The 24,935-nt window shown below is 35.4% G+C and overlaps 1 protein-coding gene across 1 annotated transcript in view; it reads right to left on the bottom strand.

Annotated features, from left to right (window-relative positions):
• LOC117318205 (neurobeachin-like protein 1) overlaps positions 1-24,935 on the bottom strand; it is a 152,254-nt gene that overhangs the window by 24,413 nt on the left and 102,906 nt on the right. Inside the window, exons 34-52 of the mRNA XM_033873240.1 lie at positions 21,927-22,058; positions 21,095-21,215; positions 20,706-20,890; positions 20,246-20,395; positions 17,986-18,143; positions 17,557-17,681; positions 15,278-15,407; positions 14,345-14,487; positions 13,432-13,562; positions 12,516-12,623; positions 11,905-12,000; positions 11,122-11,246; positions 10,116-10,256; positions 7,997-8,127; positions 4,771-4,880; positions 3,754-3,871; positions 2,042-2,139; positions 1,532-1,645; positions 507-596 (exon numbers count right to left, since the gene is read on the bottom strand). Of these exons, the coding sequence (XP_033729131.1) occupies positions 507-596; positions 1,532-1,645; positions 2,042-2,139; positions 3,754-3,871; positions 4,771-4,880; positions 7,997-8,127; positions 10,116-10,256; positions 11,122-11,246; positions 11,905-12,000; positions 12,516-12,623; positions 13,432-13,562; positions 14,345-14,487; positions 15,278-15,407; positions 17,557-17,681; positions 17,986-18,143; positions 20,246-20,395; positions 20,706-20,890; positions 21,095-21,215; positions 21,927-22,058 (2,406 nt within the window). The remainder of the gene's footprint in view (positions 1-506; positions 597-1,531; positions 1,646-2,041; positions 2,140-3,753; positions 3,872-4,770; positions 4,881-7,996; positions 8,128-10,115; positions 10,257-11,121; positions 11,247-11,904; positions 12,001-12,515; positions 12,624-13,431; positions 13,563-14,344; positions 14,488-15,277; positions 15,408-17,556; positions 17,682-17,985; positions 18,144-20,245; positions 20,396-20,705; positions 20,891-21,094; positions 21,216-21,926; positions 22,059-24,935) is intronic.

Genomic DNA, 24,935 nt, shown 5'->3' with positions numbered 1-24,935 from the left:
TGAAGATCGTGATGGCGTTATGTTGCTGTGTGAATATGAACTAAATCTGTCCAGGGGTTCACGAGAAATCATGTGGATATATAGAGTATTTTTATTTAAAGAGTTGTCAAGTGTGTCTTTTGACCTTTAACCTTGACCAATGATCATAACAATCAGGTTTAGACCTTGTTATACTTCGCCCTCATCTGGTGGTATGATAAAGAAGAATGACATGTAAGTTTACTTCCGGTTTAATTTCCTTGAGATTTCAATTCTTAAAGATTTTTACAATGTATTTATAAAGAAATAATAAACATGAGGAAAGTATTTTGGTTCATGGGAAGACTTTCTGTAAAAACAATATATGTCCTGTATTTACTTATATCATTGATAGGTTTGTACTATTTCATAAGGTCAAGTTCATTCCTCTCACGATTACCTCTTCATGTTTCACATTCTCCTTTCAAAATCATGAATATTGGTAAATTAAAGTTAACAAATCTTTCTCCAAAGTGAACCCTACTCACCATTGTATCAGGCATACCATGCTGTATGATGGAGCGAGCCTGATTTCGAGGAACGGTGATGTAGACGAGAGGATCTGTTTCCATGGAAACCTACAACAAAGAGCTTTATCTATATCCTAATACATGCATAAAGTGTTATCAATGATAATTCATATTAATTTTCATTAAGTCACAAAATTGCTCATTCAGATTATTTTTAACAAATTATCAACTGCAAAAGATTTTACGTGATTATCTTCCACAGAACCATATCACGCTCATAACTGATCATTTTTTTTTTTTAAATTAATACCTTATGTAAAACCTAATTAAACTTTTTTGTGACAATTGTAACTATTTAACACATTTTTGTAACTTTTCTAATTTTCTTTTTAAAATATCTAAACTCGTTACACCAAATAATATAAATCAGTAGTTTCCGTTGCAGAGTCTCAATATACAATATACACTGACCTCCACACATACACTGACCTCCACACATACACTGACCTCCACACGTATACTGACCTCCACACATACACTGACCTCCACACATACACTGACCTCCACACATACACTGACCTCCACACATATACTGACCTCCACACGTACACTGACCTCCACACGTACACTGATCTCCACACGTACACTGACCTCCACACATACACTGACCTCCACACATATACTGACCTCCACACATACACTGACCTCCACACGTACACTGACCTCCACACATACACTGACCTCCACACATACACTGACCTCCACACATACACTGACCTCCACACGTACACTGACCTCCACACGTACACCTCCACACGTACACTGACCTCCACACGTACACTGACCTCCACACGTACACTGACCTCCACACATACACTGACCTCCACACATACACTGACCTCCACACATATACTGACCTCCACACATACACTGACCTCCACACATACACTGACCTCCACACATATACTGACCTCCACACATACACTGACCTCCACACATACACTGACCTCCACACATACACTGACCACCACACATACACTGACCTCCACAAAAAACACCTTGAGTTGGTTCAGGAAGAAGAAGACATTTAAAGCTTTGTCCATCTTTATTGATTTTGCAACCATTTCATCAAAGCTCATCCTTCTCGGGTGAGACTCCTGTCAATCAAAACATATCAACCAATCAATTTACAGTTAGAATGTGTTAATAAACCCATCAATTTACAGTTAGAATATGTTAATAAACCCACAATTTACAGTTAGAATGTGTTGATAAAACATTTTTGTTGTCTTGTCTTTCTTTACCTTTTGGTTTAAATATTAAATAATAGATTTATTTAGTTATATCTATGGTTTCATATTATTAAAACATGAGGGGAAAATAATAAACAATAGACAATTATCATTTAACTTTGTATATTATCTACAATTACTAAATAAACATTGAAATTTTTATGATTTAATAACTTTAGATAATTTAATCACCATCCTGGATTTAAATCTTGACACAAGAAGAGATTTAATTAAACTGCCATAGATGGATAATTGATTTACTTTGAGAAGTTGACATGGTGTCTGACCGAAGTTGTTGATCATGCCTTCTAACGCCTTCCTCTCGCGGGGATCTTTAATGGCATCAAGGTCCACCGCACCTGAATCAAAATCCAATCAATACAACAATCCAGATGAAGTATGGACAGCTTCATCAAAACACACATATAACATTGAAAATATTGCATTTAACCGGAAATAAGCCCCTGCCTGGTGGTAATTATAAAAGCCCATGTCAAGTAATAACTCCATATCTGGCAATAATCCCACTCCCGATAATAAGTTCATACCTGGTAATATAATAAGCCCATGTTTTGCAAGACAGATCTTCTACAATATTCAATCAGATGCAGATGTTGTATATTATACAAAGGGAGGTAACACAATGTTGTAAATTATACAAAGGGAGGTAACACAGTGTTATATATTATACAAAGGGAGGTAACACAATGTTGTATATTATACAAAGGGAGGTAACACAATGTTGTATATTATACAAAGGGAGGTAACACAATGTTGTATATTATACAAAGGGAGGTAACACAATGTTGTATATTATACAAAGGGAGGTAACACTATGTAATATATAATACAAAGGGAGATAACACAATGTTGTATAATATACAAAGGGAGATAAAACAATGTTGTATATTATACAAAGGGAGGTAACACAATGTGATATATTTTACAAAGGGAGGTAACACAATGTGGTATATTATACAAAGGGAGGTAACACAATGTTGTATATTATACAAAGGGAGGTAACACTACGTTGTATATTATACAAAGGGAGGTAACACAATGTTGTATATTATACAAAGGGAGGTAACACTATGTAATATATAATACAAAGGGAGATAACACAATGTTGTATAATATACAAAGGGAGATAAAACAATGTTGTATAATATACAAAGGGAGGTAACACAATGTGATATATTTTACAAAGGGAGGTAACACAATGTGATATATTTTACAAAGGGAGGTAACACAATGTGATATATCATACAAAGGGCGGTAACACAATGTTGTATATTATACAAAGGGAGGTAACACAATGTTGTATATTGTACAAAGGGAGGTATCACAATGTTGTATATTATACAAAGGGAGGTAACACAATGTTGTATATTATACAAAGGGAGGTAACACAATGTGATATATTATACAAAGGGAGGTAACACTATATTGTAAATTATACAAAGGGAGGTAACACAATGTTGTTTATTATACAAAGGGAGGTAACACAATGTTGTATATTATACAAAGGGAGGTAACACAATGTTGTATATTATACAAAGGGAGGTAACACAATGTTGTATATTATACAAAGGGAGGTAACACAATGTGATATATTATACAAAGGGAGGTAACACTATATTGTAAATTATACAAAGGGAGGTAACACAATGTTGTTTATTATACGAAGGGAGGTAACACAATGTTGTATATTATACAAAGGGAGGTAACACAATGTTATATAGTATACAAAAGGAGGTAACACAATGTTGTATAATATACAAAGGGAGGTAACACAATGTTGTATATTATACAAAGGGAGGTAACACTATGTAATATATAATACAAAGGGAAGTAACACAATGTGGTTTATTATACAAAGGGAGGTAACACAATGTGGTATATTATACAAAGGGAGGTAACACAATGTGATATATAATACAAAGGGAGGTAACACAATGTTGTATATTAGTTACCTTCGTAGGTACAGTAATAAAAGACATTCAGGGCTTCGGCAGCTGCCGGTCCTTTTTGTTTGTGGCCAAAGATCAAATCAATCCAGTGATGCAGGTTACTAGAGACATGCTCACACTCCTGGAAAATATATCACAATTGATATAAAAACATTCCCCATAAAAACAAATGATAAGCCATGCTAACATCTACAATTCTTGAGTAATTCTTCCAAATTTACAAAGCTGGATGACATTATCAAAGAGCTGCATGGTGAATCAATAGAGCATGTTGAAATGAGAAAGTTAACATGGTGACCTTCACCTTAAGTAACATGTGGTATGCTTGGCATCTAGTGGTCATGTGCTAGAACAACTAGGCCCTGTGTTACCAGGATTTACAGTTGCCATTGGTAACCTTGTCATGACCTTTTTAATGCATTATTTGGAAACCATGACAACTAGTGTGTAGATAATTAGTAGCCTTATTTTTTTGGCGACCTTCACCTTAATCAGAGATACCTCTAGGTGTACTATGTGCTGACCCCATTATTAGCCATCATATTAACCTTGACCTTTGGAATGTATAGTTGTTAAAAATAGCAGGAAAATTTCATTTTGTTATATTGGCTGTCAGTAACATAAACCCACAAATGTATGGAAATAATTACAGCCCAGTGAACATTGATATATACCCATAAATGTATGGAAATGTTTACTGGTACAGAATGTTTACTGGTACATAATGTTTACTGGTACAGAATGTTGACTGGTACAGAATGTTTACTGGTACAGAATGTTTACTGGTACAGAATGTATACTGTACAGAATGTTTACTGGTACATAATGTTTACTGGTACAGAATGTTGACTGGTACAGAATGTTTACTGGTACATAATGTTTACTGGTACAGAATGTTTACTGGTACAGAATGTTTACAAGCTAGTATTTCACAAAAATGTAATACCTGCGAACTACTTCCGACCAAGACAATTATGAAATATTTCCCCCACGAAATTCAAACTCTACAATAGTACTCACCAGTGCCTGCTTGTGTTTCCAGATAAAATCCTCTGGAGACTTAGCCCAGGTTGGTAAAATCACATCATTCACACGATCTCTTGATATCTGAAGAAGTCCCAGGTCAAATTCTGTAACAGAAATTAAATACAAAAGCATGTCAAAGATTGAAAACAAGTTTCTATCCATAATACAAATAATTCTGTTCACCAAATGTCATCCATACCAACAAGTAAATTGGTCAACACTCTCAGTCAACTTGACAAGGATGTTTTTTGATACTATTGTAGTGTGTAAACCTACACTTCTCTCTCTATACATTACATCACATAATCACCAACATCTGCTACAGTTGTAACACTCTAAAACAGATCACGAGAAATTCCAAACCTTTTTCATGGTTTTCTCCAAAATAAACACCAAATACTAGAATTTGCTATAATAAGAAAATATACCAAAACAACATAAATTAACATGTGTTTATAGTAAAAATTTAAATTACCCAATGCTGACACAGGCTGATGTAGTATCAATTCATTAATCATGTACATCCTAGCTAGAACCCTGTTACCTGTACACCTAGAACCCTGTTACCTGTAAACCTAGAACTCTGTTACCTGTAAACCTAGAACCATGTTACCTGTAAACCTAGAACCCTGTTACCTGTAAACCTAAAATCCTGTTACCTGTAAACCAAGAACCCTGTTACCTGTAAACCTAGAACCCTGTTACCTGTAAACCTAGAACCCTGTTACCTGTAAACCTAGAACTCTGTTACCTGTAAACCTAAACCTCTCTTACCTGTAAACCTAGAACCCTGTTACCTGTAAACCTAGAGCCCCTGTTACCTGTAAACCTAGAATCCTGTTACCTGTAAACCTAGAACCCTGTTACCTGTAAACCTAAAATCCTGTTACCTGTAAACCAAGAACCCTGTTACCTGTAAACCTAAAATCCTGTTACCTGTAAACCAAGAACCCTATTACCTGTAAACCTAGAGCCCTGTTACCTGTAAACCTAGAGCCCTGCTACCTGTAAACCTAGAACCCTATTACCTGTAAACCTAGAGCCCCTGTTACCTGTAAACCTAAAATCCCTGTTACCTGTAAACCTAGAACCCTATTACCTGTAAACCTAGAACTGTTACCTGTAAACCTAAAATCCTGTTACCTGTAAACCAAGAACCCTGTTACCTGTAAACCTAAAATCCTGTTACCTGTAAACCAAGAACCATGTTACCTGTAAACCTAGAACCCTGTTACCTGTAAACTAGAACCCTGTTACCTGTAAACCTAGAGCCCTGTTACCTGTAAACCTAGAGCCCTATTACCTGTAAACCTAGAGCCCCGTTACCTGTAAACCAAAAACCCTGTTACCTGTAAACCTAAAATCCTGTTACCTGTAAACCTAGAACCATGTTACCTGTAAACCTAGAACCATGTTACCTGTAAACCTAGAACCCTGTTACCTGTAAACCTAGAACTCTGTTACCTGTAAACCTAGAACCCTGTTACCTGTAAACCTAAAATCCTGTTACCTGTAAACCTAAAATCCTGTTACCTGTAAACCTAGAACTCTGTTACCTGTAAACCTAGAACCCTGTTACCTGTAAACCTAGAACCCTGTTAACTGTAAACCTAGAACCATGTTACCTGTAAACGTAAAATCCTGTTACCTGTAAACCTAGAACCCTGTTAACTGTAAACCTAGAACCCTGTCAACTGTAAACCTAGAACCATGTTACCTGTAAACCTAGAACTTTGTTACCTGTCAACTTATAACTCTGTTACCTGTAAACCTAGAACTCTGTTACCTGTAAACCTAGAACCCTGTTACCTGTAAACCTAGAACCCTGTTAACTGTAAACCTAGAACCATGTTACCTGTAAACGTAAAATCCTGTTACCTGTAAACCTAGAACCATGTTACCTGTAAACCTAGAACACTGTTACCTGTAAACCTAGAACCCTGTTACCTGTAAACCTAGAGCCCTGTTAACTGTAAACCTAGAACTCTGTTACCTGTAAACCTAGAACCCTGTTACCTGTAAACCTAGAACCCTGTTAACTGTAAACCTAGAACCCTGTTACCTGTAAACCTAGAACCCTGTTAACTGTAAACCTAGAACCCTGTTAACTGTAAACCTAGAACCCTGTTACCTGTAAACCTAGAACCCTGTTACCTGTAAACCTAGAACCCTGTTAACTGTAAACCTAGAACTCTGTTACCTGTAAACCTAGAACCCTGTTACCTGTAAACCTAGAACCATGTTACCTGTAAACCTAAAATCCTGTTACCTGTAAACCTAAAATCCTGTTACCTGTAAACGTAAAATCCTGTTACCTGTAAACCTAGAACCATGTTACCTGTAAACCTAGAACCCTGTTACCTGTAAACCTAGAACTGTTACCTGTAAACCTAGAACCCTGTTACCTGTAAACCTAAAATCCTGTTACCTGTAAACCTAGAACCCTGTTACCTGTAAACCTAGAACCCTGTTAACTGTAAACCTAGAACCCTGTTAACTGTAAACCTAGAACCCTGTTACCTGTAAACCTAGAACCCCGTTACCTGTAAACCTAGAACCCTGTTAACTGTAAACCTAGAACTCTGTTACCTGTAAACCTAGAACCCTGTTACCTGTAAACCTAGAACCATGTTACCTGTAAACCTAAAATCCTGTTACCTGTAAACCTAAAATCCTGTTACCTGTAAACCTAAAATCCCGTTACCTGTAAACCTAGAACCCTGTTACCTGTAAACCTAGAACCATGTTACCTGTAAACCTAGAACCCTGTTACCTGTAAACCTAGAACTGTTACCTGTAAACCTAGAACCCTGTTACCTGTAAACCTAAAATCCTGTTACCTGTAAACCTAAAATCCTGTTACCTGTAAACCTAGAACTCTGTTACCTGTAAACCTAGAACCCTGTTACCTGTAAACCTAGAACCTTGTTACCTGTGAACTTAGAACCTTGTTACCTGTAAACCTAGAACTCTTACCTGTAAACCTAGAACCCTGTTACCTGTAAACCTAGAACTCTTACCTGTAAACCTAAGTGGTAATGTCAGGTGATGTATCATCTTCTAATTATGATTACACTAACTCAAGTCCCTGCTGTTTTTTATGGTAAGCACCCTGGTAATTCATCATGCTTCTAGTCTGTTTTAATTTGCGACCATCAATATGTAAAGATTTCAGCAGTCCAGAAGTATGTTTTCAGTATCTAGGATATCTAAGACGTACCGTTGTTATTGACTAGAAAATCGGGTAGGTAGAAAAACTCTGGGATTAACTCCTTGACATCATTAGGGTTGTCCATCAGACTAGACCATGTAGCGATCACAGAGTGGAACTGACGGTCAGCTACGTCAAACCTGGAATGAACAGGAGTATTAGATTCTATTCATAACATCCACTCCCTCCACTGAAGGTCTCACAACTAGTTCAGCCAATCAGCTGCTGTTTCACTTGAACCTAGTACATGAAGAAAATGTGTTTCTTAGGTTTGCAGCTATTTTCTTGAGTGAATAACATATGACATATTCTATTCTATATAATATAATAAAGAATAGTGTCTTGAAATTTGTAAAAATGAAAAATATAAATATGTATAAGGGGCGGTGACCAGATTGTACAAGGAAGATAACCAGACTGTACAAGGGGAGGTAATTTTACTGCATAAGGGGAGGTAACCAGATTGTACAAGGAAGATAACCAGACTGTACAAGGGGAGGTAATTTTACTGCATAAGGAGAGGTAACCAGATTGTACAAGGGGAGGTAATTTTACAGCATAAGGGGAGGTAACCAGATTGTACAAGGGGAGGTAATTTTACAGCATAAGGAGAGGTAACCAGATTGTACAAGGGGAGGTAATTTTACTGCATAAGGAGAGGTAACCAGACTGTACAAGGGGAGGTAATTTTACAGCATAAGGGGAGGTAACCAGATTGTACAAGGGGAGGTAATTTTACAGCATAAGGGGAGGTAACCAGATTGTACAAGGGGAGGTAATTTTACAGCATAAGGGGAGGTAACCAGATTGTACAAGGGGAGGTAATTTTACAGCATAAGGGGAGGTCACCAGTCTGTACAAGGGGAGGTAATTTTACAGCATAAGGGGAGGTCACCAGTCTGTACAAGCGAAAGTAACCATTGTAGAAGGGGAGATAACAACTCTGTACAATGACAGGTAACCACTGTACAAGGGGAGATAACCAGACACGAGATCCCTGAGGGATCTCTGCGCCCACCATTGAATGATCTTTATAGGTTCCATGTCAGATTGATCTTCTCTCTATTTTTCCCTTCCTCTTACTAATCTGTGTAAATTGAGAAACATCCCTCCAGTACTTTTCAAACAAGGGGAACCTATATATGAAATTTGAGATTTAGTGATAATGACTGTCTGTACGTTGGCCATGTTGTTTTTAGATTGGTCCTAAAATGCAATACGAGGGACCAAGGGGAACCTACATATGAAACTTAAGAAAGATCCCTTCAGTACCTTCTGTAAAATAGCGATAACAAACATCAAATGTCAAAATCAAAGATGGCTGCCTGTCGGCCATGTTATTTTCAGAATGGTTCCAAAATCCAATATGCATAACTAGGGACCAAGGGGAACCTACATATGAAATTTGAGAAAGATCCCTTCAGTACTTTCTGAGAAATAGCGATAACAAACTTCAATTGTCAAAATCCAAGATGGCTGCCTGTCGGCCATGTTGTTTTCGACTGGTCCCAAAATGCAATATGCATAACTAGGGACCAAGGACAACCTACATATGAAATTTGAGAAAGATCCCTTCTGTACTTTCTGAGAAATAGCGATAACAAACATCAAATGTCAAAATCCAAGATGGCTGCCTGTCGGCCATGTTGTTTTCAGAATGGTTCCAAAATCCAATATGCATAACTAGACACCAAGGGGAACCTACATATGAAATTTGAGAAAGATCCCTACTGTTTTTTCTGAGAAATAGCGATAACAAAAATTGTTTATGGACGGAGGGACGAACTGACGACAGACCACGGACGCAGGGCGATTTGAATAGCCCAACAATTGATGATGGTGGGCTAAAAATACAAGGGGAGGAAACTAGATTGTACATGGGGAGATAACCACACTGTACAATGACAGGTAACCACTGTACAAGGGGAGATAACCACACTGTACAAGGGGAGGAAACTAGATTGTACAAGGGGAGATAACCACACTGTTACAATGACAGGTAACCACTGTACAAGGGGAGATAACCACACTGTACAATGACAGGTAACCACTGTACAAGGGGAGATAACCAGACTATACAAGGGGAGATAACCACACTGTACAAGGGGAGATAACCACACTTCCCTACCTGCCACTCTGGAGCTGTATATGTAATCCAGTGAAAGGTTCCATCCTGATCATGTAATGCATCACGCCGGCCGCGTTAGAGTAGTGAGTACCGTAGTGGAACTTCTCGATCACGCCCGACGGGTCCTCAAATGTTTCAAACCTAAAACAAATATAGCTCCATTTTTAAAGACCAAATCAACAAGTAACATTGTCCTGTTATATAGCTCAGTTTACCAAATCAACAAGTAACATTGTCCTGTTATATAGCTCAGTTTACCAAATCAACAAGTAACATTGTCCTGTTATACAGCTCCGTTTACCAAATCAACGAGTAACATTGTCCTGTTAAGATCAGAAACATTTTAGGCAAGAGTAGAATAATGAATCTGATTTGCATCAAGAAAAACAATGTTTCTGGTCCTGGGTATAATGTAGAATCTGTCCTCGGGGTTTAAATACATTGGACAGTTATCTAACATTGGACAGTTATCAAACCTTACATCCTGAATGGTACTATTGATAATCTCACCATTCCGTCCTGAACTTCTTTTGTTTTGTTTTGTTTGCCACTAGAAAAGTTGCTGCCAACAATAATGACTACAATACAGACCTAACCCTGGAAAGGGCCAGCCCCAACTACACACAGACAAAATGGTGTCAGCACCAACTACACACAGACAAAATGGTGTCAGCACCAACTACACACAGACAAAATGGTGTCAGCCCCAACTACACACAGACAAAATGGTGTCAGCCCCAACTACACACAGACAAAATGGTGTCAGCACCAACTACACACAGACAAAATGGTGTCAGCACCAACTACACACAGACAAAATGGTGTCAGCACCAACTACACACAGACAAAATGGTGTCAGCACCAACTACACACAGACAAAATGGTGTCAGCCCCAACTACACACAGACAAAATGGTGTCAGCACCAACTACACACAGACAAAATGGTGTGAGCCTTACAAGACACTCAGGTCACAATAGTTGTGGGTTTTAATTAACATCACTTACTTTTCCCTAACACACTCTATATTCTTTGGGTTCACAGCTCCAATAGGTTTGGACAAATCTCGGAAGACCTCTGGGTTGTCCAAGTCCAGCGTTTCTGAGGTATAGTCACTCAGTATCCAAGGAAACTGAAGTAAGTTAGAAATAAGAAATACATTGGTGGAACATTAAAACCCCTACAACCTGCTTTATTTATTCATTTGACCATCAAGTATAATGTACAATGTAAACTGAGCCAGTTTGATTTCAATTACATGATATTAGCCCGGTGAAAGCTGAATGAAAAGGATTTCTGAAAATCAAACTTTAATAAAGGAACTAAATTTTTTTTTACCAATAGAACACAAAACATTATTTCTTCTTAACACTGTTTGTGTCTGAAATAGTGAATTGAGAAAATTGAGTAAGTTTTCAGTTATGACGAGTAAATGTCATGAAGCTTGTGAAAAGTGAATGTTAATACAGTTTTCAAAATCCTTTAAATTCAGTATACATGAAATCAACATTGTAGTTATGTGTCTAAATCAACAGGATGCTCAGTATACATGAAATCAACATTGTAGTTATGTGTCTAAATCAACATGGATGCCTTCAAAAACTTAAAGCTGTGTCAACAGTCTAATGTGTTGTCATGAAACTTCACAATTATCAATTCCAACCTCATATGTGACCTCAAAATGATATTACTGTTTACACTGGTAACCCTAACAACAGTAGGCCTCATAAATCTTACTAAAAAGGTGTAAAGGGGAGATCAAAATAAATCTAAATTTCTGGATTCCTTACCACAGGGTACTGGCTGAGGTCGTTGTACGTCCGGCCTGCGATCGTATTCAGTTGTATCAGGTAGTCAAAGTTAGATATCTCCCTCTGCACCCATTTCTGTAACAGGACAAAATCAGCAAAATTGGATACATGGAAACTGAGGTTTAAGACTTAAACTTCCACGAAAAGTTTCTGTTCGTTAAAGGATACAATATACATTTGCTTTATTTTAATTGAATTTAAATGAAATTCCATGCACATGTTCTTATAATCAAAGATTCATATTACTAACTGGTGAATTCACCCTCCTATAATGAACGATTCATCTCATGTTTATGTAAAACACAGATAAAACAATTTGTTCACACTTACAGAATCATAATTAAGCTTCTCAAAATCTTTATTGTTTCAATGAAGACCAATACCTGTTTAATGTCGCCGTGGATATTGCATTTCACTTTTTTGAGTTCGACACATCAATAGAATGCGGAAATGTATGTGGGGGTCACCTGCCCAACAACTGGCGTTTTCTCCACATACATAAGATCTTGTCCGGCCACAAGGCCAATAACAGTGATATAGTTTAACTTTGTTTCATTCTTTTTTGTAAAATAAAAGATGAGATGACATACTTGTGTCAGACCAGATGACTTGAGCAGCTCAGCCGGAGATCGTGATCCAAAGTAGATGAGATTTGGTGGACGGAGACTAAGGATGCGGCTGTATACTTTGTTTCGTACCTGTAACACATACATTATACAACCATGTATATTTATCTCTCCCTTTGTTTCGTACCTGTAACACATACATTATACAACCATGTATATTTATCTCTCCCTTTGTTTCGTACCTGTAACACATACATTATACAACCATGTATATTTATCTCTCCCTTTGTTTCGTACCTGTAACACATACATTATACAACCATGTATATTTATCTCTCCCTTTGTTTCGTACCTGTAACACATACATTATACAACCATGTATATTTATCTCTCCCTTTGTTTCGTACCTGTAACACATACATTATACAACCATGCATATTTATCTCTCCTTCAATACAAAAGTATATAATTTAGAATTTCCTGTGAAACAAAAGAAAAGTATGGTGACAAAATTACAATATATAAATAGAATTTCCTCAAAACCACAGAAAAGAAATTAATTTGATATAAACATATACATAATTTATATAAACAAGCATGCTGGGTGTTGCTAAAGAGATGCATGTCCCAAATTTACTTGTCCCCACTCAAAATAGTAACAGTTACCTTGACCCAAAAGCCCTGAAACTCAAACTTAATCTGTAGCTACACATACTAAAGTTACAGATCAACACATTGAAAAGTATGGAAAAACTGACTGCCAGAAGGACAGATGGGGTTTAATGATTACATTTCCCATTGCGATAAAAGAAAAGAATGGTTGATAAACTAAACAGTTATAATAAGTTTTTAACATAAAAAGGTGAAGTTTAAAGGCAATGAATGAGATATATATTGGGTTTTTGTCTCCATTATTTTACAGATTGATAGAGGAACTGACCTTTGGCTGGAAATTTAAAAAATAGTTAGTTTGATCCACAAGGAACATTTCTAAGGCACTGCGACGCAGGTTGTAGCGACGGAAATGGATTTCTCTCAGTTTTGACACGGCCCACTTGAAGTCTTCACCTCCTGAAATTCAAAAATACATTGACACTCCTATAGACAGTGATAACTGTTTGGTAATTTAACATCATACAACATGAATATAAAGATAATGGATTTGTGTTGGAACTAATTCTACACACTGACTGTTTGATAAACACCTTGCATTTCTTCCACTACAGAGATGTTGCTCATGTGTTTATACAGGTGACACGTCCAGAAATAATTAACAATGGTTTGATCATTGTAATTATTGTTATATGAATGTACATCATGTACATTTCTAATATAAGTAAGCATGAACGCAAACGGAATAACATTTTTTTTGTATAAAACCAAATTATCGAATATGAAGCGGTATCAGAGGATTACATAAATGTGTATTGTATACATTATATCCATTTCTTGAAGGGGTTAAATCAATTGTTTATTGGGATAATCCTACAATAGTTTTTTAATTTTCCTTTTTTTTTCTTTTTAATATCTTTTTGATATAAATTTTTTTGTATGTCTTCGTTTTTGCAATACAGTTATTAAGAAAGTTTAATAAATCATGGTGATGTTATTAAGTAGCCATTCAGTGAGTATAGAGTAACATACATACAATCAGTACATATAATTATGAAGGACAAGCCTCTCAACTTGAATACCCTGTATTCCTCCATCTATTAACACAGGTTCTTAGGCCAGTAGTTTGCATTAGTGTGGGTTTTATCGTAATTATCATTTGGAATACATTAAATAAATGATAAAAGTCTAACTGATGATTCATAACAGATATAGACGTCCTAAGGGGAGGTCACTCTTACCTTCCTCTTTGTTAGAGCTGCAGTCAAAGAAATACACATGTGTAGTGGTAACCTCTAAACGACCTTTGATAACGTCAACCAAGGTCACAAGTTCACACTCCTCAGAATGGACAAGTTTTTCTTTGTCGTTGTGTTCACTTGGTCTGAAATACAGATCATCGTAAAATATATTAAATAGAAACAGAAGAGATTCTATTGAAACATTTCAAAATTAAAGAAATGAAGGCTCATTTGGTCTTTCTGCATTAACCACAGGTTTAAATAGTTCTAGAAAAACATTTAATTATTCTAAACTGCAGCCTGCAGTGAATATCTAAATATAGAAAGAAAAAAAATTAAATTTCATGCAAAACTTCCTAGAATATCTTAATAAGAAAAGAAAGTAAATGTTCATGACAATTCTAAGTAACATTTCATCTTCAATTGATTACTTCAGATACATCTTTGATTATTCACTGTCAGGGTACTTTGATACTTCAATGTAAAATGATCATGTTGGTGGGGGTTGTACATAGTGTTAAACACAATCTCTGTCACTCAGCTGATAGTGTCTCACTTGTTTGGCTCAGGATCAGGTAGAGTCATGGCTTATTACGCCGGAGACCTAGGTTAAAATCCTAACAGATTACTCAACAGGAATATGTTTTCCGCTGTTCTTTAAATTGGCAACTAACTAAAATCGAACGGTGGTGGTGTCGAGATTCTCGGGATAAGATTTGCTTAATCTCAGGAAAAATAGAGGGAGCTATTTAAAAGGATCGGGTCAGTGTGGCTTATATATTGTGTTAAATATGGTCCGTCACTCGGCTGATGGAGCACGATTGTTTGACTCAGGAGGAACAGTGGAGCAATGGCTTATCACATACAAGACCCGGGTTCCATTCTTAACAGGAATGCGTTTTCCCCTATTATTTCACATCATTATGGTTTTACCCTTGAGAACTGATGACACTCCATTCCTCATCTGTGATTGTGTCATCGGCGATGTTTTCCTTAGATACCAGGGCTTCCTTAGCAACACTCAGACGCCGTAACTGCTCTGAATCATCAGTCTCGTTAATACCTGTAGTGAAAACAATTCTTATCAATCTTTACAACTTAAATGTCTGATTTACCTCTCAGTCAAAGCTTTGTATCAAAATAAAACATTTCTGATGAATCTTAAACACGAGGCTGATTGGCCTTACCTGTCACATGAGTTCCAATATGTATACTAGTCTGGTAGATGCTTTGTTTTTAAACTATAGCTTAGTTAACACCCCTGGGACCTTGACACAGGATCTAGGTTTGTTCATTTGAACAGTCCTTGACACAAGACCTAGGTTTGTTCATTTGAACAAACATATTAGCCCTTTGTCCCAGCATGCTACTGGCTCAATATCATTATATTGGGCCTCTTGCTATTGGTTATATTTTTAGAAGTTGATGTCAAATTGTTTATGGACATACCACACAACATGATGGACAAAAGCCGAGTATGATGGGTGTTAGTCTGAGCTGATTGTGGTAGGGGGTTGTCTTGGATGACTTAACCAAACCAGAATTAAACTTACCACGACAGATGAATATATATTATGATTTCTTTACAAATTTTGTTTACCAAACGTCTGTCAGATCTGATATTTCTTGGTTTCATGTTAAATGATTCAAAATAAGTTGGCATACTTTAAAGTTTAGCTATTACCTTTATGCTCTTAATCAATCACAACAGGGCTCAAAGTGGCGCCTATTTTAGTGGCCATGGCGCTTTAATTCAACATTGGCGACCAGTTGTTGACCTATAAGGCGCCTGCATAGCCACTAAAAAAATTGTGTTAATTTGGGATTTGGTTCAATCTTTCAAAGCTTGCAGTCAATGCTAAAATGATGTTCACAATTGAAAAAGTTACAGAGATGCTACACTGACCAAAAGAATTAATTTATAAAAAGAGTTTTATTTTTTCATATTTACGACAACTAGGCCAGACGACTTTTTCAATGGGCACCTAGATTTTATGACTTGGTAGCCAAATAGGCCACCTGGTAAAAATATCTTCTTTGAGCCCTGCGTAAACTAAGGTGACAAGTCCATATACCGGAAATTAAAAGCAGGACATCTGCAGCCTAGTGAAATTGTACACTAAGGATCATTAGTGAAATGTAATAAACTCTGGAAATGAACGTATCAGTCCATCTTACCCAGATTATTAGTTCATCTTACCTAGATTATCAGTTTATCTTACCCAGATTATCAGTTTATCTTACCCAGATTATCAGTTTATCTTACCTAGATTATCAGTTCATCTTACCCAGATTATCAGTCCATCTTACCCAGATTATCAGTTCATCTTACAAAGATTATCAGTTTATCTTACCCAGATTATCAGTTTATCTTACCCAGATTATCAGTTTATCTTACCCAGATTATCAGTCCATCTTACCTAGGTTATCAGTTTATCTTAACCAGATTATCAGTTCATCTTACAAAGATTATCAGTTTATCTTACCCAGATTATCAGTTTATCTTACCCAGATTATCAGTTTATCTTACCCAGATTATCAGTCCATCTTACCCAGATTATCAGTTTATCTTACCCAGATTATCAGTTTATCTTACCCAGATTATCAGTTTATCTTACCTAGATTATCAGTTTATCTTAACCAGATTATCAGTTCATCTTACAAAGATTATCAGTTTATCTTACCCAGATTATCAGTTTATCTTACCCAGATTATCAGTTTATTATACCTAGATTATCAGTTTATCTTAACCAGATTATCAGTTTATCTTACAAAGATTATCAGTTTATCTTACCTAGATTATCAGTTTATCTTACCTAGATTATCAGTCCACCTTACCTAGATTATCAGTTCATCTTACCCAGATTATCAGTTTATCTTACCTAGATTATCAGTTTATCTTACCCAGATTATCAGTTTATCTTACCCAGATTATCAGTTTATCTTACCCAGATTATCAGTTTATCTTACCTAGATTATCAGTTCATCTTACCTAGATTATCAGTTTATCTTACCCAGATAATCAGTTTATCTAACCCAGATTATCAGTTCATCTTACCTAGATTATCAGTTCATCTTACCTAGATTATCAGTTTATCTTACCTAGATTATCAGTTTATCTTACCTAGATTATCAGTTTATCTTACCCAGATTATCAGTTCATCTTACCCAGATTATCAGTTTATCTTACCCAGATTATCAGTTCATCTTACCTAGATTATCACGTGACATAGCAGCCTCTATGTGAAGGTCGAAGTTGTGGTTCTGGACTAGTTTTACCTTCATACGTGAGAAATTCTCCTGGTTGGACAGTTTCCAATGCTGGGAAGCAATGTTTCTAGACAACACAATTAAAAAATAATCATCAAAAAGTGTTTCTAGTCAATGAAATAAAAAAAACTATTTAAAAATACAAGTCCTGGGAAATATTTTTTTAAATAAGAATGGAAATCAATTTAAGTATGATACATTTACCCCTCCTGAGGTGTAGCTCACCAATGACTGATAGGTGGAGCTTTTGAGAAAATATATTTAGATAGGATTTTAAAATGACAACAAAGGATAGTTGTCTGTTAGGCCACCGATTAACTGGTCCCCTTTTCAGTGGAGAAATATAGTCGTTACAGTCTCTCAGTACTAACCTGTCTGCCCAAGCTCCCCGCTCCCCAGTGAAGAAATGTCGTGTAGCTCTCCAGTGGCGGAGGGTGGAAAGTTGTTGGTTTCGGAGCTGTGTAGTGATGTTTTGAAACCTACGTATTTCATGTGAGGTTTTGCTTTTAAATGGTTCCATAATCTGACTCTGTAAAAAAAACGATGACTTTTTATGTTGTCATATTATTCTCTAAAAACGATAATTTTTTATGTTGTCATATAATTTTCTAAATCATAGAATCTATCATAATATCCAATAGACATGTGAAAAATTTATGTGCAGTTTTCGGGGAAACGACTCTCAATTTGAATAAATTAATTAAAAAACACCTTACCACCGTGGTACATTGTTTTGTTTTTATTTTCATAATCATACTTAAGGAGATATTAGCTAATGTTTTCCATTTAATTTAGCTCATTATTATCATAATGATTATAATCACCGCCTGGCTTTCAACATACATTTCTTGCATAATATTTAAAGTTTAAGAAACGTACTTTTGCATGTTTCTTCATCACACATTATATGTCAATTAAAAGCAGAAAATATGCATCGTAAATCCTTTATGTGGTCCAATGCTTAGGCAGACATAAACATCACATTAAGCATTAAATCTAAATGACAATTAACTTCCAAGACAAAAGGCTTCTTTTTCTCTCATATCTTGCCATGTTGGACAGAGTATGCCTAATGTATGATAGATATGTAGGGAAAACTCTCTCTTACATAGCATGTCACAGGCACAGATCAATCTTATAACTTTTATAATGTTGTCAGCTGTTCGTGTTTATACATCTGTCAGCCACCAATGTCGTGTCAGGTTTAGTAAGTGTGACTTTATTAAAAAAAAAAAATAATGTATTCTGTATTGTATTGTATATATCCAGTAATTAGCCGATAGTCCTACCGAGTAATTAGATGTATTGTATTTATCCAGCAATAAGCCGATAGTCTTACCAAGTAATTAGATGTATTGTATTTATACAGCAATAAGCCGATAGCTAGTCCTACAAAGTAATATGTATTGTAGTTATCCAGCAATAAGCCGATAGTCCTACCGAGTAATTAGATGTATTGTATTGATCCAGTAATAAGCCGATAGTCCTACCGAGTAATAAGATGTATTGTATATATCCAGCAATAAGCCGATAGTCCTACCGAGTAATAAGATGTATTGTATTGATCCAGTAATAAGCCGATAGTCCTACCGAGTAATTAGATGTATTGTATTGATCCAGCAATAAGCCGATAGTCCTACCGAGTAATAAGATGTATTGTATTGATCCAGCAATAAGCCGATAGTCCTACCGAGTAATAAGATGTATTGTATTGATCCAGCAATAAGCTGATAGGCCTACCGATCGAGTAATAGGATGTATTGTAATAATCCAGCAGTAAGCTGATAGTCCTACAAAGTAATATGTATTGTATTTATCCAGCAATAAGCCGATATGCCTACAAAGTAATATGTATTGTATTTATCCAGCAAAAAGTCGATAGTCCTATCGAGTAATACGATGTAATGTAATAATCCAGTAATAAGCTGATAGTCCTACAAAGTAATATGTATTGTATTTATCCAGCAATAAGTCGATAGTCCTACAAAGTAATATGTATTGTATTTATCCAGCAATAAGTCGATAGTCCTACAAGGTAATATGTATTGTATTTATCCAGCAATAAGTCGATAGTCCTACAAGGTAATATGTATTGTATTTATCCAGCAATAAGTCGATAGTCCTACAAGGTAATATGTATTGTATTTATCCAGCAATAAGTCGATAGTCCTACAAGGTAATATGTATTGTATTTATCCAGCAATAAGTCGATAGTCCTACAAGGTAATATGTATTGTATTTATCCAGCAATAAGTCGATAGTCCTACAAGGTAATATGTATTGTATTTATCCAGCAATAAGTCGATAGTCCTACAAGGTAATATGTATTGTATTTATCCAGCAATAAGTCGATAGTCCTACAAGGTAATATGTATTGTATTTATCCAGCAATAAGTCGATAGTCCTACAAGGTAATATGTATTGTATTTATCCAGCAATAAGTCGATAGTCCTACAAGGTAATATGTATTGTATTTATCCAGCAATAAGTCGATAGTCCTACAAGGTAATATGTATTGTATTTATCCAGCAATAAGTCGATAGTCCTACAAGGTAAGATCAGACAATTTATATATGATTAACATCATCACACCCTTATACTATAAACTTAAGTTACCCTGAAGATTCGTACCTGGAATTTGAGTTTGCTGTCTCCTCTTTCGCGATTTCGTTTGTGCATGTTAACCATCATGGCCTCCTCACACTCGGTCCAGAAGTCTTTTGTGGCCATTTCGATGTCACCAAATGTATTCTCCACAAAATGGTTCATCTGAGGATTCACCTGAAATTGTAACACACATTCTCAACTAATGATGTCGCCTAAACACAGATCAATTGAGGATATAATATACTTACATGACTGATCTATATCTATATAATATTATATATATTTAAAATCAATATGTTGAACACTTGATACAGAAATCCATCATTAATTCTATAGGGTCATTATCTTTAAATTAGCTTAAGAAATAAGATATAAGAAATGATGACTTATATCAACCATAATACAAGACATAGTCTACAGTTATAGCATGATCCATGTGTAGGATGATGGATTATCTCCCCTGTCGTGTAACTATTGTACATACGTAACTCTCCACAAAGACAGTCCATTCCTCAGTGAGACAGTAGGCTCGGAAATCATCGAAAAATGTCGGACTTCTTGCAGTTGGGGGCAAGTTTGGCAGGTGGAGGTCAAGGTTCAAAAGGTCAAATGCCTTGTCAATGAGGGCCTTAAGTACAGGTATCAGAAAGGAGTAGTTGTCAGTGTTCTCTGGCAAAGTAGAAAACAATAGAATCAAACAATGGTTATTTTGTCTTTGTTTGAACTTTAGAAAGATACGTAGATTATCAGGTAGATTATGTATATCCTTAATTAGTGATTACTGACAATTTTTTTTTCAACATCTGAACAGTGATTATACTTTTCATTTTCCTCATATAACAAACTATGAATACATTTGAATTATCGCCCTACCTGTGACAGCTTTTACTATGATGGTGTGGAGGTTACCGATGATGTAGGACGCCTCAGCAGAGCTGGAGATGAGCTTCGTCTGGACTAGATTGTGAAGCTTCGCCGTCGCTACAGCACACAGCTGTAACAACAATGGACATTCTCAGATTTTTCATACATAAAACATTCTTCTATTTAAGTTGATGAATTTACCACAAAAATATTGGATCCACAGGGTGTACAAATCAGACACATCCCAATATAACTGAAAATATTCCAAAAGAAAGAATTATTGGATTTGAGGGAATTTTTTTTATTAGTATTGGAACTTTCCTTTAATCCAATAATGCTCGATACCTAATGAAAACATTTTATGTTAAAGAACTTTGATGATATCCAGGGCCAAAATTTGATGAAACAACATAATCATTGATACATTCTGTCTAACTTTAAAAAAAAACTTGCGGTGGAACACATCATATTTTGTACTGTATTAATAGCCAATGTCAACATGCAAAAAAACTGTTTTATCATATTCTTTCCTTTTTTTATTTGTTTAAAATGTTTCAAAACACCCTATAGACAGAGGAAGGATTGGGGACCTAAATTCTATTTACACTTCTTACAAATAACCTTCATTGTATAGTAATCATGATTTATCGCATAATTTATTATTCAGTCTGAGAATACTTTCCGTATTGAACTGAGAATTAGGCAATACTGCAATGACTTATTATCAATTTATTTTTACAATAATTTTATAATTTAGTCTAAAGAAGTTGGGATCAGCCCAGTAATAAATACAATAATTTGTGTTGGTGTGATCATTAATATCAATACATATATACACTACCTCGAGATTAGGATGTTTGGCAAACAGGATGAGGAGATTAAGTCCAAGTCGAGCCATCTCCTTCCACCCTCCATCGGACTCCACGTCCCACACTGACAGGATGTCCAGTAAGGTCATTGTGTCCTCAATCAGCTGTAAAACCAGGTCACAGTGACATCAGTTAAGGTAAATCTAGGTCACGTGTACAGTAATATCAATGCAAGGTAAAAGTAGGTCACAGTGACAATAAAACAATGTAAAACAGGTCAATATCAATATATATACAAGGTAAAAAAGGAAAGTCAAACCACAGTACAGTAGCATCAATACAAACAAGGTCAAAAGGTTAAACCATGTCATCAAAAGGTCAACCAGGTCACAATAACATCAATACACAAAAGGTCAAATGTTAAACCAGGTCACAGTAACATCAACAAACTCAAGATCAAAAGGTCAACCTAGGTCTGCAAAGTAACATCAATATACACAAGGTCAACCTAGGATGCAGCAACATAATATAGAGGTAAAATTAGGTCACAATAAAACATCAATCCACACAAGGTCAAAAGGTCAAACCTGATCAGAGTAACATCAATATATTACACAAGGTCAAATTAGCTTCTAGTCACAGTTACACCAATACACACAAGGTCACAAGGTCAAACTAAGGTCAAAGCGACATCACTACAAGGTAACACTAATGTCACTTTGAAAATAATATGAAACCACACAGCCAGCAAAAATATATTAATGAGATTTTGTTTTTGTTTTTGTTGGTTTTCTTTTAAAGAATTAAGTCAAAAAGGTTTTGAGCCATATGCAGAATACATCTGCCATGCTTCTTGTACACCTATATGCTGTTAAGGATAGCAGACAAAATTAACCTGACATATCTGATATTGATTGATCCAGACCCTTTAGGATAAATGACAACTAAATTGAGCATCTGGGCAAAGACTTTTTAATTAAAACTTGTGTTCCCTGTAAATACTAGAATACTACAGTAACTGTATATACTATATTCTTATTGATATTGGTAAAACTAACAGAGTATTGGAGCCATTTGATTACCAATTAATATTGATAAATATCTAACCAAGTATTGGAGCCAATGGATTATTAATTAATATTGATAAATCTAACGGAGTATTGGAGCCATTTGATTATCGACCACATGAGAATTCCACACAAATGACTAAACCACTTCCTTCATTCTGTACACTGATGACACACCAACGTAAATTTTCTTTATCAATCATGCATTCTTAACTTATTATTTTCCGAGCATAGTTAATGATATAATTTATATGTGATTTAGTCTCATAATACTGACAATATCATAAACATTCAAATCTATTGTTTTTTTAATCATTTGTTTATAAACTTTACAGAAAATGACATGCGTAAGATAGGAAACTTCTCTAAAAACATTCAGCCGATATCGAACAGAGACAGAAATATATTTACGGAGACAAGTTACTGAGGAAATAGATCAATGGTTTCCTGGAAACATGGCAAACAAATTTGTTGCTTGACAATAACATTTACTTCCAGCTTATGTCACAATACACATTCAATGATTCTCAGATTAAGACATGCAATACATTCCTATAATAATTAATACAAAATTATTAATGTCCTATTTAATATACTAAAAACACGACATTAATAGCCATGATTATTATATAATTCCAATTAACACATAATTACAGTATGTAGTATTCTATTTTTTATTTTTACTCTCATTTAGGTTCAATAATATATAATATAACCACCTAGAAATGCTATACATGTAAATAAATAGAGGATATCTAACAGTGTTTTCAGTAATACCAAATATATTTCACGAGTGGGGCTAATATTTTGATATTTTTCACGAGTGAAAAATATCTAAATATTAGCCACACGAGTGAAATATATTTGGTATTACTGAAGACACTGTTAGATATTCTGTTTATTACATTTTTTATCAACGAAAAACCTACCCCGTATGCTAACTAGGCCTACAGCGATCATTTGTAAACAAAAAATGTAGTTCCCCCTGTCCAGGTGCTGAGATATATGTCGGGCTTTCTGATTGGTCAATTATTTTGGTATTTTCTAAACATTAATTTGATTGGTCAAATCAGCAAAAGTGATATTTTTCACTAGTGATAAATATGATATTTTTCACTAGTGAAAAAAATCACTTTTATAGAATGAATAATTTTTGATATTTCACTGGTAAAAATGTAATAAACGTTGCTACCGCCCTCAGACATATGAACAGTGAAGTGACTGTGTACACAGAGGTGGGGAGTGTACAGGATCAACAAGTTCTAACTTTGATACACACTTGCTTGTATGTAATATCCGGAAAAACTCATTTTTGTTTCTTTTAATTTTTTTAAATCATGTGAAAAGATATAACAATGCAAGTGTACAGGAGAAATACTTAGCAGTGACTAATTGGCAGGAACGTATCCGATTAATTGTGGGAATCTCAGTTTGCAATGCATTATGGGTAGGATAAGGATTCAGGACAGAGGATCAATCTGGGATATTTCTGACAACATGGAAGAAAATGTATTTTGGGATAATTCTGACAGATGAATATACGAGGCCACTAGTGTCAAACTTCAGTAAAATCAAATAGCTGCCACATAATAATTTTGCTACAGAGTGAGGTATACCACCCGGTATGTCAAAAAAAATAGAGAGAAAAAAAAGGGAGCTAGTAATTAAAAGCAAAGCTGAGCTCCAAATGTTATAGAGTTGACCTAAATCATGAATGTGTCCCAGAAACGGAATCAAACGTGCACAGAAACCTCCAAAACAGTTGTAGTAACTTGCAGAATATAATATTTTGATTTTCAAGCCCAAGAAGAAAACTCATTTGATTTCCACAATATTGCCATGCTCAAATAAATATAACTTGAAGTTTATAAATTCCTAAACCGATTCTCAAATTAATATAACTTTCCTGAGTTTATAAAATCCTAAACCGGTTTAAAGCCTCTCTATGTTTTTGTAACATATAAATTATGCTAG

The sequence above is a fragment of the Pecten maximus genome, chromosome 19 (genome assembly GCF_902652985.1).
Source record: "Pecten maximus chromosome 19, xPecMax1.1, whole genome shotgun sequence".
In the NCBI taxonomy this organism is placed as follows: Eukaryota; Metazoa; Mollusca; class Bivalvia; order Pectinida; family Pectinidae; genus Pecten; species Pecten maximus.
This window is presented reverse-complemented; position numbering and strand designations above follow the sequence as displayed.